This window comes from Garra rufa, chromosome 5 (genome assembly GCF_049309525.1).
Source record: "Garra rufa chromosome 5, GarRuf1.0, whole genome shotgun sequence".
Lineage (NCBI taxonomy): Eukaryota > Metazoa > Chordata > Actinopteri > Cypriniformes > Cyprinidae > Garra > Garra rufa.
This window is the reverse complement of record NC_133365.1, coordinates 23,818,060-23,831,878: the sequence shown is the minus strand read 5'-3', so window position 1 is coordinate 23,831,878 and position 13,819 is coordinate 23,818,060. Positions and strand designations below refer to the sequence as shown.

General features: G+C 35.7%; 1 protein-coding gene across 1 annotated transcript; it reads left to right on the top strand.

Annotated features, from left to right (window-relative positions):
• Positions 1-211: 211 nt before the first annotated feature.
• ppm1db (protein phosphatase, Mg2+/Mn2+ dependent, 1Db) lies at positions 212-13,576 on the top strand. The gene is made up of 6 exons (XM_073840717.1): positions 212-822; positions 3,217-3,445; positions 3,568-3,692; positions 4,672-4,853; positions 4,930-5,154; positions 11,751-13,576. The coding sequence occupies exons 1-6, from the start codon at positions 345-347 to the stop codon at positions 12,123-12,125; spliced, it is 1,614 nt and encodes a 537-aa protein (XP_073696818.1). The 5' UTR covers positions 212-344; the 3' UTR covers positions 12,126-13,576.
• Positions 13,577-13,819: the final 243 nt, after the last annotated feature.

Here is a 13,819-nt window from a genome sequence, read left to right as displayed (position 1 = left end):
AATTACTGACCCCCTTGAACAACGTTGTGTGACAAAACTGTTGCATATTACCGTTTGAAATGTTTGAACGGTAAATGTCTAGCGACTATTTTTAGGAGTAGTAGGTAGTACGCAGTGTACAAACCACAACTCCATTGTACAAAATCCTCCTGCCCAACAGATGGCGCTAATGACCGTTCTGCCTGCATTACTATGTGTCTGCGAAGGAAGGAAGGACTGGCAGCTTAGAAAATAAACAAAAGACGAGCTCAGATTAATAAATGTTTTTGACGTTAACTAAAATCTTTTAACTACGCTTTTGCTGTCTTTAGGTTGATCTCTCAGCAAGGGCTGTCCGACTGGCCATGAATCCCGACCTATCGCTGCGAGTGAGCGTCTTCTCCGAACAAGGAGGAAGGAAATACATGGAGGATTTAACGGAGGTGATCGTGGAGCTGGAACCCAGCGACGCTGAGCTGCGAGCGGCGGGACACACCGATCCAAAGCCGGACCAAGAGCCTGTCTCAGAAAGCGACCCACCGGACTGCACAAACAAGCCTTTGCCCGTCACGGTAACGTGGATAAACACACTGTCGCCCGATGAGATAGACGATATAGAGGAGCCTGGGAGTCAACCGGCGCCAGCGGACAGCAGGAGATCGGTCGCGTTCTTCGCCGTGTTCGACGGCCACGGAGGGCGAGAAGCTGCGCTGTTCGCTCGAGATAATCTCTGGGATTTTCTCAAGAAGCAACGGGGCTTTTGGTCGAAGGATTACCGTAAAGTTTGTGCCGCAATTCGCAAGGGTTTCATCGCATGCCACCATGCAATGTGGAAAAAGCTTCGTAAGTCAAGTCAAGACTATTTACTCACGTGAATGGTGTGACGTTTTCTTACATTAGTGGTTGTTTAAATGTCTAACTAACGTTACGTTGTGAGTAGCTCGGAGTATATGGTTATGATGATCGACAGTGTAATTTAAGATCTCAAGGCAATTTATAACGACTGAAATCGCATGCGTGTTAGACCTGTTCGTATGTTACGATAGATAAACATAAACACTGGGGCTGCGGTTGTGTAAATTAGCTGTCGGGCTAATGTACTTTTTGAAATTGGGCGCCACGGTATCTACTTACTGCAGAAAAGACGAAAAAAATCGAATGGAGGGGTCGCACTGCGCATGCGCAGAATCTTTGACAAGCCTAAGTGCACTGTGTGTGTATTTACTTAGACGGACAGCCAGCAGGTCTGTATAAAACTATTGCAAACCTTTACACACTTTTAGAGGTAGGGAAAGAGTGGGGCAAGTTGAGTCAGTGGGTAAGTTGGCCTACCCCCTGTATCTTGGCAACTGTACACTTTACTGTCATGTGAGCATATATTTTGGAATCACCCGTCATTTCTAACAGACTGTGAAGAATAGAAACACATGGGAGGAGTGGAAGGCACCCATTTACTTTAAAACAGTTTTTGGGTTGTTAAAGCAAAATTCTAGCATAACAGATGTAATTGCAGTTAAATCGGGTCTAAAAATATTTATGATGCATGTAGGTGATTTAGCAACATATATAAAATTATGCAAATAATTTAGCTTAATATAAGCCTGAATTAGTAAACTAGCTATTTTTTCCCCAAAATGCCAGCTATAGGGCAAAGTGAGTATAAACTGGTATTTTAATGTGATATTACACAACTGGTTTAGTTTATCATATATACATATTATTTGTAGTTTATTTGACCAGTGCACCGTCTCTGAGAACCAGAAGATGCTTTTCATAACGTTATAATCAAATATATCATTCCACCTACTGGCCTGTTTAACATTGCAGAAAAGCTACCATGCCAATAATCTTTTGACTAAAATGTTTATTTGTTTCAGTGACATTTATTTCTTCATTCTAATTCAGATTTTAATTTTAGTCTGTTTTTGGAGGGTTAAAACTTTCATATTCAACATATTGTTTCAGAAATGCAGACAATTAAAGACTGAAAAACTTAAATTGAATGGATATGTTTTAAGTTAGCTTTAAGGAAAAAAAATATGACTTTGTAAAATAAAATTTGATTATTAAGTTAATTTTTTAGTTTAGTTAGTTTTTAACAGAGGCAAATTATCTTTCAAATTTCACATGGGTTTGAATCCAATTCAGATGGTCAGTTATCACCCAGATGGTGCATCTTGCCCACTGACTCGAGTCAACTTACCCCTAAACCTGCGGTAAATTGAGCAACAGGAACACTTTTTTTTGTCTTAGATACATTCTGATAATTTCAAATAATGAGAGACATACTTTCATTGTTCTTCTGTCTAATGTTCCCTTATCTTGAGGACCACATAAGTATAAAATGGCTCATCTTACCCTTAGTCTAATCTGATTTTACTCATCTTACTCTACCTAATAAGAAAATGCATTATATCACAGAAACTGAAATTGAGTAAAAAATATAATTCTGTAAATCCTAATTATAAGAAACTTTCTCATAAATATGACTTAGTAGCACCCCATTACATAGAGAAACTGTACCATAATCATGTCCTTTGTATATCATAATCAGATTCAGAAACTTTGTCATAATTAACTAATAATTAAATTAATGATATTTAGAAAAATATATCTCATTGTTTTGACATCTCATTATGAGAAACTTTGTCATTTTCACTTTAAAATGATCAAACTTAGTATCATATAATAATTGGAATCTTTCTCATAATCACTTAACATCTCATAATAATGAAATTGTTCCATAATAATGACTTTATGAGAGTCTTCTTCATAGTATCATCTAATTATGAAAAATGTTCTCATAATAATAACTTAGTATCTCATAAGAATGACAAACTTTCTCAAAATAACGACTTTGTTTCTCACTTAAATGAAATGTTAAGTCGTTATTTTTAAGTTTATCATTAAAATGAGATTTTTTTTCTCAAAATAATGACTAATCTCACATCTCATAATAATTAGAAACTTGTGATGGCATGCTAGTGACATCTGCTGGTCAAAGCCGTATAAATACACACAGAAAACGTGGCACAGTCTGCAAAGCTGTTGTTTTTATTGAAGTGATAGGATAAAGAACATATCTCATTATTACGAGACGTTACGTACTTATTACAAGAAACTTAATCATTTTTATGACTTAAATAACTTTTTTTACTCATCTGGTGGAAACAGGCTTCCATTTTATTTTGTATTGTCTTGCTGCAGTCATGGTTAACAATGTGTATTTCTCTTCAGCTGAATGGCCAAAGACTTTAACTGGCCTCCCCAGTACTTCGGGCACTACAGCCAGTGTGGTGGTCATTAGAGGGGACCGCATGTTTGTGGCTCATGTCGGGGACTCGTCTGTCGTGTTGGGAGTACGGGAAGATCCCGCTGATAAAGTCATCAAAGCTGTGGAGGTCACACAAGACCACAAGCCCGAACTCCCGAAAGAGAAGCAGAGAATTGAGGGACTGGGTGGCAGGTGGGTTCTTGATGCTTGCTGACAATTTTATTGATAACATGCAGTCTTAAACACATCAACTAACCACCAAAATTATATTTCAGAAGCTCACCTTTAAGTTCTCTCTGTTTGTGTGAGTGTAGTGTGGTGAAGAAGTCTGGTGTGAACCGTGTGGTGTGGAAGCGGCCTAGGCTAACTCACAACGGCCCGGTCAGGAGGAGCACCCCGATCGATCAGATCCCCTTCCTCGCTGTTGCCAGAGCTCTGGGTAAACAGTTAATTACACCGTCACTCCGATATATTAAATATTGAGGAATATGTGTTTTTTACCAACTTCAATTCTCATTAATAGTCAAAGCCATTGCTTTAAATAGTGTTCAGTAGGATTATGCAAACTGTGTTCTCTTTCAAATCCATTACAATCAAATTCAGTTAAATAAACCTCAGTAAACCTCATAGGTTCTTTTATGCCAAGCAAGCATGTTTAAAAGAGTAGTTCACTTTCAGAACAAAAAATTTACAGATAATGTACTCACCCCCTTGTCATCCAAGTTGTTCATGTCTTTCTTTCTTCAGTCGTAAGGAAATTATGTTTTTTTGAGGAAAACATTTCAGGATTTCTCTCCATATAATGGACTTCTATGGTGCCTCTGAGTTTGAACTTCCAAAATGCAGCTTCAAAGGGCTCTAAACCATAACAGCAGAGGAAAAAATGGTCTTATCTAGCAAAACAATCTAAAAAGTTATTTTCTAAAAAAAAAAAAAAAACAATTTATATACTTTTTAACCTCAAATGCTCATCTTGGTTAAATCTGTGTGCACTGTATGTAGAGATTAAAAAGTATATAAATTGTAAATGTTTTTTAGATAATAATTGATCGTTTCGCTAGATAAGACCCTTCTTTCTCGGCTGGGATCATTTAGAGCCCTTTGAAGATACATTTAAACTGCATTTTGGAAGTTTAAACTCGGGGGCACCATAGAAGTCCATTATATGGAGAGAAATCCTGAAACGTTTTCCTCAAAAAACATAATTTCTTTATTACTGAAGAAAGAAAGACTAGAACGTCTTGAATGACAAGGGGGTAAGTACATTATCTGTAAATTTGTTCTGAAAGTGAGCTACTCATTTAAGCCTGTGTTTACTGTATTTGTTTTTATTATGTGCATTGATCAATGTTCATATGGGAATAAAAGACATAAAGGTTAAGGTAAATAAACAATATTAAATATAATGTCTCCTCCAGGTGATCTGTGGAGTTATGACTTCTACAGTGGAGAGTTTGTAGTGTCTCCTGAGCCTGACACCAGTGTGGTGACCCTTGACCCCAGACGGCATCGTTATATCATCGTTGGCAGTGATGGCCTTTGGAACATGGTTCCACCACAGGAGGCGGTGACTGTCTGCCAGAGCCATGATGAAGCTGTGGTACGAACTACTTTGTCCCTAACCATTATAACTGCTATTTATGTTCATTTCTAAAAGTGTGTTTTACGTCCCACAGGCACCTTTCGGAATGTCAGTTGCACGTCGGTTGGGGTGTCATGCATTGATGCGATGGCGCCAGCGGATGCTCCGTGCAGACAACACCAGTGTTATAGTTATTGCCCTTCCTGAGCCTGGCAAACCCCACCTACCTATGCACAGAGACGAGGTCATACTTAGCCTGGCAGAGGGCCCGCACTGTGACCCCGCAATAGGGTCCCGCTCCATAACGCCACTCATCAAGGTAAAATCAGGAAGAGATTCTACACTTGGAGAAGCATTGTCACAATACCAAAATTTCAGTAGTCAATACTTATACTAGTAAAATTTCATGGTTCTCTGTACTAATTTTAATAAAGCAAAAACTCACTTGTAATACTCTCACTTTCTATTAGTACTATTTTAATTAGCTGTTTGAATTTCTTTTTTTTTTTTTTTTTTTAAATAAATGGTAACAATTTATTTTAAGTACCAATTTTCTCTGTTAACTAGTTGCTCATTAGCATGCATATTACTAGCATATGTATTATTACTTATACATTACATATTAATTCCTTATTCCGCATGACCATATTGTAGGTACCTCTATCCCACCCCATACCTAAAATTAACAGCTACTTTAATCAGGAGTTTATTCAGGGAAAACTTAATAGTAAAAAATGAGAATAGTGAATATTCTGAAGTGTTACAAATATATAAATTGGATTAACTATTAATGCTAATACAGTGCATTAAAAAGTTTAAACATTTGTTCAGTTAAAAAAACATAGCTTTAAGTGAAAAGTTACAAATAATAAACATCACAAATAATAGAACAAAGAGTGTTTTTGTGCTAATTAAAGCTATTACATATATTCAGCAAAGACATATTTGTGAAGGTCAAATTTTTTTTTAATTGATATTACAGTATAAGCTCATAAACAGAATAAAGCTCCCATTGATGTATGGTTTGTTATGATAGGCAAGCCCGGATTAACCATACGGGCAACTGGGCAATTGCCCAGGGGCCCACGACATCTAAAGGGCCCAGGACAGCAAGGGCACGAGCAAAATAAATTGCCTTATGTTATTTATCTTATTTACACGAAGGCATGTCATTTCTGTCTCTACATAGTTGCGCGTTTACAATGTCTCCTCTGCGAAAACACGGACGGGATCGCGCGCTCCATTCATAAAAACGGAATTTACTATAGCGCGGAATACTACGGAATTCGTCGATTTTTGGATTAATAAATCAAAAGTTGGTCTGTCACTTAATTCAAATCGCGATATGAACTAGTGTCTGTGAAAACTTAAATGCAAAAAGACCGTTTTAATATGAATGGTGGAGACGCGTTTTTTTTACTACGCACGTACTGAAGCACGCGTGATGCTCACGGTAATTTTTTGCATTTTCATCTCACATGAACATATAAACTCAATCTCCAAAACTGCTGTGAATGTCACTTTTACCGTTTCATTTAAGAAAACTAGCATCATATCATACTGTACACACAGAAACTTCACGGCAACCTGTCAAAATAAAAGTACGGTTCAACATGTAACAACAATATTAGTCTTGTATTCCTTTTGTACAGTATAATGTAGGTGTTTATATATTCCTATTTAAATAATTTACATAAAACAATATATATGATAAAAAATAAATATTACAACAAGATTAACCACTTAATTGTAGAAAAAAATACTACAATTATTATTTAAACGTTTTAAACTGAATATAATTTTTCTTCCATGTATTGATTTTAACAGTAAACCTCTGTTTGTTTGCCAAAAATTAAAAGGGTTTATTTTTCATTTGATTAAAAATAAATAAATGTTTATGCTTTCATTTGATTATCAGAAAAATTAAAACACATAAAAATTTCAAAAAAAAAAAAAAAAAGCAAAAGATTGTTCAAAATGTTAAAATAGAGAGTTTTGGACTTATTTTTCACTGAAATAAATGTTTTCGTTTTTACACAAAGTAGGCTAAAGTACCGGGAAAAAAAGTAACGTTGGCTACTGGCAAATGGTTTGAAAGTGGTTGCTTATCTATTCATTTTTTGTGAAAATGGAGGATACTTCCCTCCCTCTCAATGTAGTGGGTCAATTTTACCAGATTATACTGTACAGATGCTGATGTGTTTTGTTTTCATAGCATCATATGTGAGTGAATGTCTTTGATAGGGGACATAGTAGTGCATTTGTAGTTCTATGAGCATTTAAATATTTGTAAATCAAAATATGATGACAGTTAGGATTTGAAGTATTGAGTATATTTACTGTATATTATAGTAATATATTCTATATATGACCATATTATGGTGATCCTGGGGTCGTGATGATGGGGCCCTTGAATATTGTTGCCCAGGGTACAACAAAGTGTTAATCTGGCCCTGATGATAGGACAATATTTGGCCAACATACAACCCTTTGATAATCTGGAAAATCTGGGGTGCAAAAAATCTTGAGAAAATCACCTTTAAAAGTTGTCCAAATGAAGGGTGGGGGTGGGGGGCTTAAAATAAATACGACATCATGTTTGCACACTGCCTCTGAAATTTTCGTCCGTTATAAAAAATTCGGATAGATTTTTTTTTGCGTTTTTCACATCTGTAGCAAGCATTTTGAGAGGTGTTTTGACAGTTCAGAGCCACCGTACAAGCGAACGCCAAAATCCAGAATTGCGTCTGACAGGTTCATCCACTTTGTCTCGCAGCACAATGCATTGTAAAGGTCCTTGTACACTGAGTTCACAGAAATTTATAATATGTGGCTCCAGTAAAGCTAGCAAAAGCATCAAAATTTACTGAAAGTAAACTTTTAAATCACCCAGGATAATTTCGCAGCTCGTTAGTAAGGAGGTGTGCATGAGAAGTATTCTCTCATTTCTGTCTATATCTTGTAATTGGATGGACACAATATGTCCTTTCTTTTTCTCTTTTTAAGAAGAGAATGGACAACAATCATCCTCGCTGAAGATTCCATTTTGTATTGTTTTGCAAAAATGTTTGCAACGGTTGAATTATTACGTATCGGACTCGATGTGCAAGGTTTCTGTGCGTGACAATTTTTTAGGATTATGAATACGAAAAAAATTGACCTTAAACCTCTGCATCTTCAGCAGCTCAGATGTCGGGAGTAAATGACGACTGCTGTGTTCATTATTACATCCAACATCAGAACACCTCTACGCTAAAACGGCAGTGTCAGTCAACAATCGTGGGAGGGGTCTGGGCCTGTGTGATGTCACACAGCCAAATATCTGAGAAAGGGGTTATGATTTATAGGGATTTAAAAAAAACACAGGGTGGATTTTTATCAGGTTATCAGGTTGTGTACACTGCCAACACACATTGATGTTTGAACAACATGCAAAAGTGAATTTTGCATCTAAAGACCCCTTTAAAGATGATTTCCGATGACTGCTTCTCAGTGCATTTGTTGGTTGCATCTTACAATTTGTTGTTGAAAGTAAAAATAACTTCCTTGTTAACAACCCTGTTTTAGTCTCTTTCAATATAAAAGGAGAAAATTACAGGGTAAGGTAAGGCTGCTCTCTGCGGGTTCATGAGTGCTTAATAGCCGTTGACACGTTGGAGCCACCGTCTCTAAAAAATTCAAAGCAATTTTTTTAACAAGCCACATATTGGTTTGAAGTCTAGAAAAGTATATTCTCGCTCAAAAAGCTCTTAAAATTACATTTGTGACACAAAAACAGTATTATTATAAAATTATAGTGGACTTGGGCATCATGATGCTTGCTGTGAGATACACTGCAGGCGGAGTAATACAAACGTTTAAACGGTTGGAGTTACGATATCACTAGAATATCACACTCCTCTCAGCCAGTCAAGGACCAGAAGGAACTTGTATAAAAGGACAGGAATCACAAGCATGCAGAACTTTGAAGTCTGACTAACTTGAATTCCTGTGATTGTTAATTACAAATTAAAATATGTTGTAAATAGAAACCTTTGACACTCTTCAGAGCGTAGATGTGTGGGTACTGAAGAGAGTTATTACTCAGTATTACCAATACTGCAAAATTTTTTAATATCGACGTGGTACTAAAGTACCGTTACTTTTGACAACACTACCCAGCAACGAGATGCAGACAAAACAGAAGTTCATGATACGCTTGAACTTCAAGAGATTTCTGTACACTGTCCAGGCTCACAACTAATCAGCTTTCAGATAAGACTTTTTACAGAGTTCCTGCTCATGTTAGCCACACTTTGGCTCTGTGCCCACCAAAAGAGACTCTGACATGCTGCTCATCAGTCCTGCCTGCTATTCTCTTTATCCTCTCACTCCGTCACTCTCTCTCTCTCTCTCTCTCTCTCTCTCTCTCTCTCTCTCTCTCTCTCTCTCTCTCTCTTCATCTCCCCCTTTTCCGATTGAGGCCTCCATTGTCACAGCAGTTCCGATGGAAGCCATGTCTCCGTGTTTGTTTGGCCCCAGCGTGTTTGAAGCACGGCTCCTCCAGCTGCTCTTGGCTGTTTTGCTTTGGCTTGGAGAGCTGGAGAGTGGACAGATGTTTGTGTTTTTAATCCTTTTAAGTGGAGTGGATTTGAGGTTTAGGGAGGTCGCTTTGATCGTTTTTCCTGTTTGCTCTTCTGGTGCTGTTATGATTTTGATAGAGGGGAAATGAAAAATACAGAACAGGGCAAGAGAATGCAAAAGAGCAGTCACGATGAGTTTCCCCTGTTGTAAAGTAGTGATGAAGACCAGACTTTAGACTTGTTTTATTTGTATTTTGTCTTTTAGAGTTGTTGGCATTTGTTTGCAGCTTCAATCATTTCCATTCCTGGTACTTCCTCACTTATTTATTTATTTATTTTAGCTTTTACTTTATTTCTAAAAACCTAAAAATTAATAGTTTCAAATGCTACGCATGCATTTTGGAATCACATTATGATGCACTACCAGTCAGAAGTTTTTGAACAGTCTCTTCTGCTCTCCAAGCCTGCATTTATTTGATACAAAATACAGCAAAAGCAGTAATATTGTGACATTTTTTTTTACTGTTTAAAATAACTTCTTTCTATTTGAATATGTTTTAAAATGTAATTTATTCCTGTGATCAAAGCTAAAATGTTCAGCATCATTACTTCAGTCTTCAGTGTCACATGATCCTTCAGAAATCATTCTAATATGCTATTCAGGAAACATTTGTTATTGTTCTTATTATTATCAATATTTAAAACAGTTGAGTACATTTTGTTTCAGGATTCTTTGATGAATAGAAAGACCCAAAGATCAGAATTTATCTGAAATGAAAAGCTTTTTTACACTATACCATTCAAAAGCTTGGAGTCAATATAATTTTTTGTTTAAAAAAAATTATTACAAAATTATAAAAAAAAATAATACTTTAATTTAGGATGGATGCTTTAAATGTGATGATGAAGACATTTATAATGTTACAAAAGATTTATATTTCAGATAAATGCTGCTCTTCTGAACTGTCTATTCATCAAAGAAACCTGAAAAAATCTACTATTACAGTAGTAATAATAATAGTAATAATTTAGCAAAAGCAGCAAATCAGAATATTAGAATGATTTCTGAAGAATCATGTGACTGGAGTAATGATGCTAAAATTCAGCTTTGAAATCATAGGAATAACTTACATTTTAAAATATTCAAATAGAAAAATTTAATATATATGTGTATGTATATATATATATATATATATATAATTTCAAAATTGTACTGTTTTAGCTGTACTTTGGATCAAATAAATGCAGGCTTGGTGAGCAGGAGTTACATTAAAAATCTTACTGTTCAAAATCTTTTGACTGGTAATGTACAATATGGAAATTATATATTAATTTTGAGAATTGCTGAATATTACTCTTAACAGTGTTAAATTAGTGTTTTTAAAGGTTAGCCTTGAGTGTTATGGCAGAATTCATCTAAATGTAAACACATGGCAAATAAACATGCATAATTAAATATCAAATATAAAAATATCTCTGATATAGTACTGAGAACGGCTAAATATTACATTTAATGGTGTTAAATTATTAGTGTTTTTTTTTAAAGGTAAACCTTGATTGTTATGTCAGAGCTCATGTAAACACAGGACAAAAAATCATGCATAATTAAATATTAAATATATAAAGAAAAAAAATCTCTGATATAGGGAGCTATAGATTGTGCACTTGGTTTGTTTTTAAATACTTTTATTTAGGATGCATTAAATAGTTTAAAGATCACAGTAAATGTTTTTATATTGTTAGAAAAAAGTATTTATTTTCCATTTTTATTTAAATATATGCTTTTTGAACTTTCCATTACTTAAAGAATCAACAAAAATCCTGAAAAGTCCTCTAAGTTTCCACAAAATGATGAGGATAATAAGAAATGTTTTTAGAGCGATTTCAGAAAGATCATGTGACACTGAAGACTGAAGTAAAATTTTAAACGGTTATTTTTAAATTGTATTAATATTTTACTGTATTAGTAATTAGTAATATTTTTATGATATGACATTAATTTGAGTAATTTAATGCATTTTCTTGTCTTTTTTTGTAACTAAATATTCAAATGTATAATACTGACATAAATTACTATGCTGCTGATTTAGATACATAAGTAACTTTGTTATGCCAGATAAATGCTATGTTTTTACTCTGTTTTTTTTTTTTTTTTTAATCTATTTTCAACTATATTAAAATACAAATATTTGTGTCCCCACAAATGGATTTATTCTGTCAGTTACTTTTACTGCTACCTTGGAAAGCTACAATTTTAAAATAGCCTTCCCAACACTTAATTTATATGTAATAAAATGTTAATTCTAGAATCAGAAATGGACACCAAAATGACCATATCTTTGACTCTTAACAGACCCCGGATCCAGACCTGCCCTCAGCCAGCAGTGAGTCTTTGCCAGCGCTGGAGAGGAGGAACGGTCTGTCAGGAGTGAGTCTGAGCGCAGAACCACCGTTGGAGGAAAACCTCCCTTATACTGAGCTCACAGACAAAGCGGCCTTGACTCTGTGCCCCAGCGAGGGCAACCGGACCCCAGAGATGCCCCTGTCCTCACCGGATGTGTCCAGTCCGGTGGGGAAGAGGCCCAGACGGAGCCCCCTCACTCCGAGCGGCTCCCGGCGGAGGACTGGTGAACGCTCCGTACTCAAACGCAACACCGGCAGGACTCCCAAACGGACCCCCAGCGTCCCTATACTACAGCACCGCAAAGCAACCCTCTGCGTCTGCTGAACTCCTCCCTTCAGACTCAAAAAGACAAAGAAAGATGGACGTTCAGTCTAGATCCTGGTTTCTGATGTTCTGCATGGTCACAAGAATAAATACCTGCGATTGTTTGTGTCCATGTTTTGACTATGTGCCACTGTTTCTGTTTGTAATGTAGGATTTTTCCTTAGTCTTGTGTTAAGCTTTGTGTTCAGCTTTACTTTTAATGGTGTGCATGTGAGTAAAAAAAAAATCTTTTTAGCAATCAGATTTATAGTTATTTTAGACTTTTTAAAAGCAATCCAGATCAGTCTCTCAAAGGAATCTTCATTTAAAGGATGTATTTAATCTTTCTCCTTTTAAATTAAACAGCATTATTCAACTCCATGTTTTTAAAATGATATAAATTGCTTGTACAGAATTTCTGAAAATGACCAAATAGTTGGAGGTATACAATATATATTTTTATACTTGTTATATTTTTCAAAATATCCAATTTACTTTCCCTCACAATGCTTGTGTGCGGGTTTGCCCATGCCAATATGCTATATTAAATATTCACACCAGTATTCAGTGTATTTGTTAGCATTGCCCTATCTTTCTAAATTTGAGTTGCTGCATATTTTGTTTTCAGAGAGCATGGAAACTTTAACTAATCTGAGACATATCTCTTATCATCGGACTACAGAGCAAACGCATTTATTTTCTTTTCATAAAGCTTTTGTAAGGTTGAAGGATTGCATGTTCTGTTATATCCTTATGAACTGTCTTTTCCTTGGGACGTTTAGTTTTTTGACTGTCCACCTTTTTTGTATGTATTTCAATATTGTAAGTTATTTAATATCAATAATGTCTGTCAATGTAAAGCAGATAACATCTTCCAACACCAGTTCCAGAGCTAATGTGAGATGATGTTTAGACGAAGGTGTTCGCCAGAGTGTACAGCACATTTTAGCGGGATGTTTGTTGCCCCTATGTTTGAGACTTTGTCTTTTTGAAGGAGATTTTCCAGTAAACTGTCAAGGTGGAAAATAAGTCATGTTTTCATAGTGTTTCTATCCTTAGAGATGAACTTTCACTGTTTGCCATAGTGGCAGCTTTGGTTTGAGGATTCATGTGATGTTGCCTGGATGAAAGCAACAGATTAATGGATTTAAATTCAGAAATCTACATTTACAAAGGCTCGAAATAATTAAATGTGTGAAAAAGTCTGTCAGAGTGTGATTTTGTTTTTAACCCTTTTATTTCCTGTTAAAATCAGTGGTGATTTCACTTGTAATATCTCTAGCCGGGGCGATAGGGGCAGTTGGGTATCATGGAGGCTTTCCTGTTTCGCTGTGGTATTCTGAAATGTGCGATTGGTGGTGTCTTTGAAATGGGATTAAATAGTGTATTGGATGCTGTCTTGTTCAGGGTTTGACTTTTTTTTTTCCTGGAATTGCAATAAAGGAATACTCGGTTTTGTGTTTAAATATTTACATACTGTTATTCACTGTTATTTCTAAGGACAAATCTGCTAACATTTAATGGCTTTAACCTAGACAATGGTCAGAAATGCTAAAACTCAAAATGCTTAAAGAATGAGACCATAGTTAAGCAATAGTTAAGTATAAAGGCCTATTGATTAAAGGTTTATTGAAATGTAACTTAGCCTCAAGTGTTTGGACTTGAGTATAAATGTTCTTCGTGAGCTATTTTTCCACAATTTGCGTGAACCAGTG

What these genes read in the sequence shown, in the direction of transcription:
- ppm1db (XM_073840717.1), top strand. Translation starts at nt 345, where the DNA reads ATGAATCCCGACCTATCGCTGCGAGTGAGCGTCTTCTCCGAACAAGGA. An exon ending in ATTGAGGGACTGGGTGGCAG is followed by an intron (nt 3,446 to 3,567) that starts GTGGGTTCTTGA and finishes GTGTGAGTGTAG; the next exon opens with TGTGGTGAAGAAGTCTGGTG. An exon ending in CCATAACGCCACTCATCAAG is followed by an intron (nt 5,155 to 11,750) that starts GTAAAATCAGGA and finishes GACTCTTAACAG; the next exon opens with ACCCCGGATCCAGACCTGCC.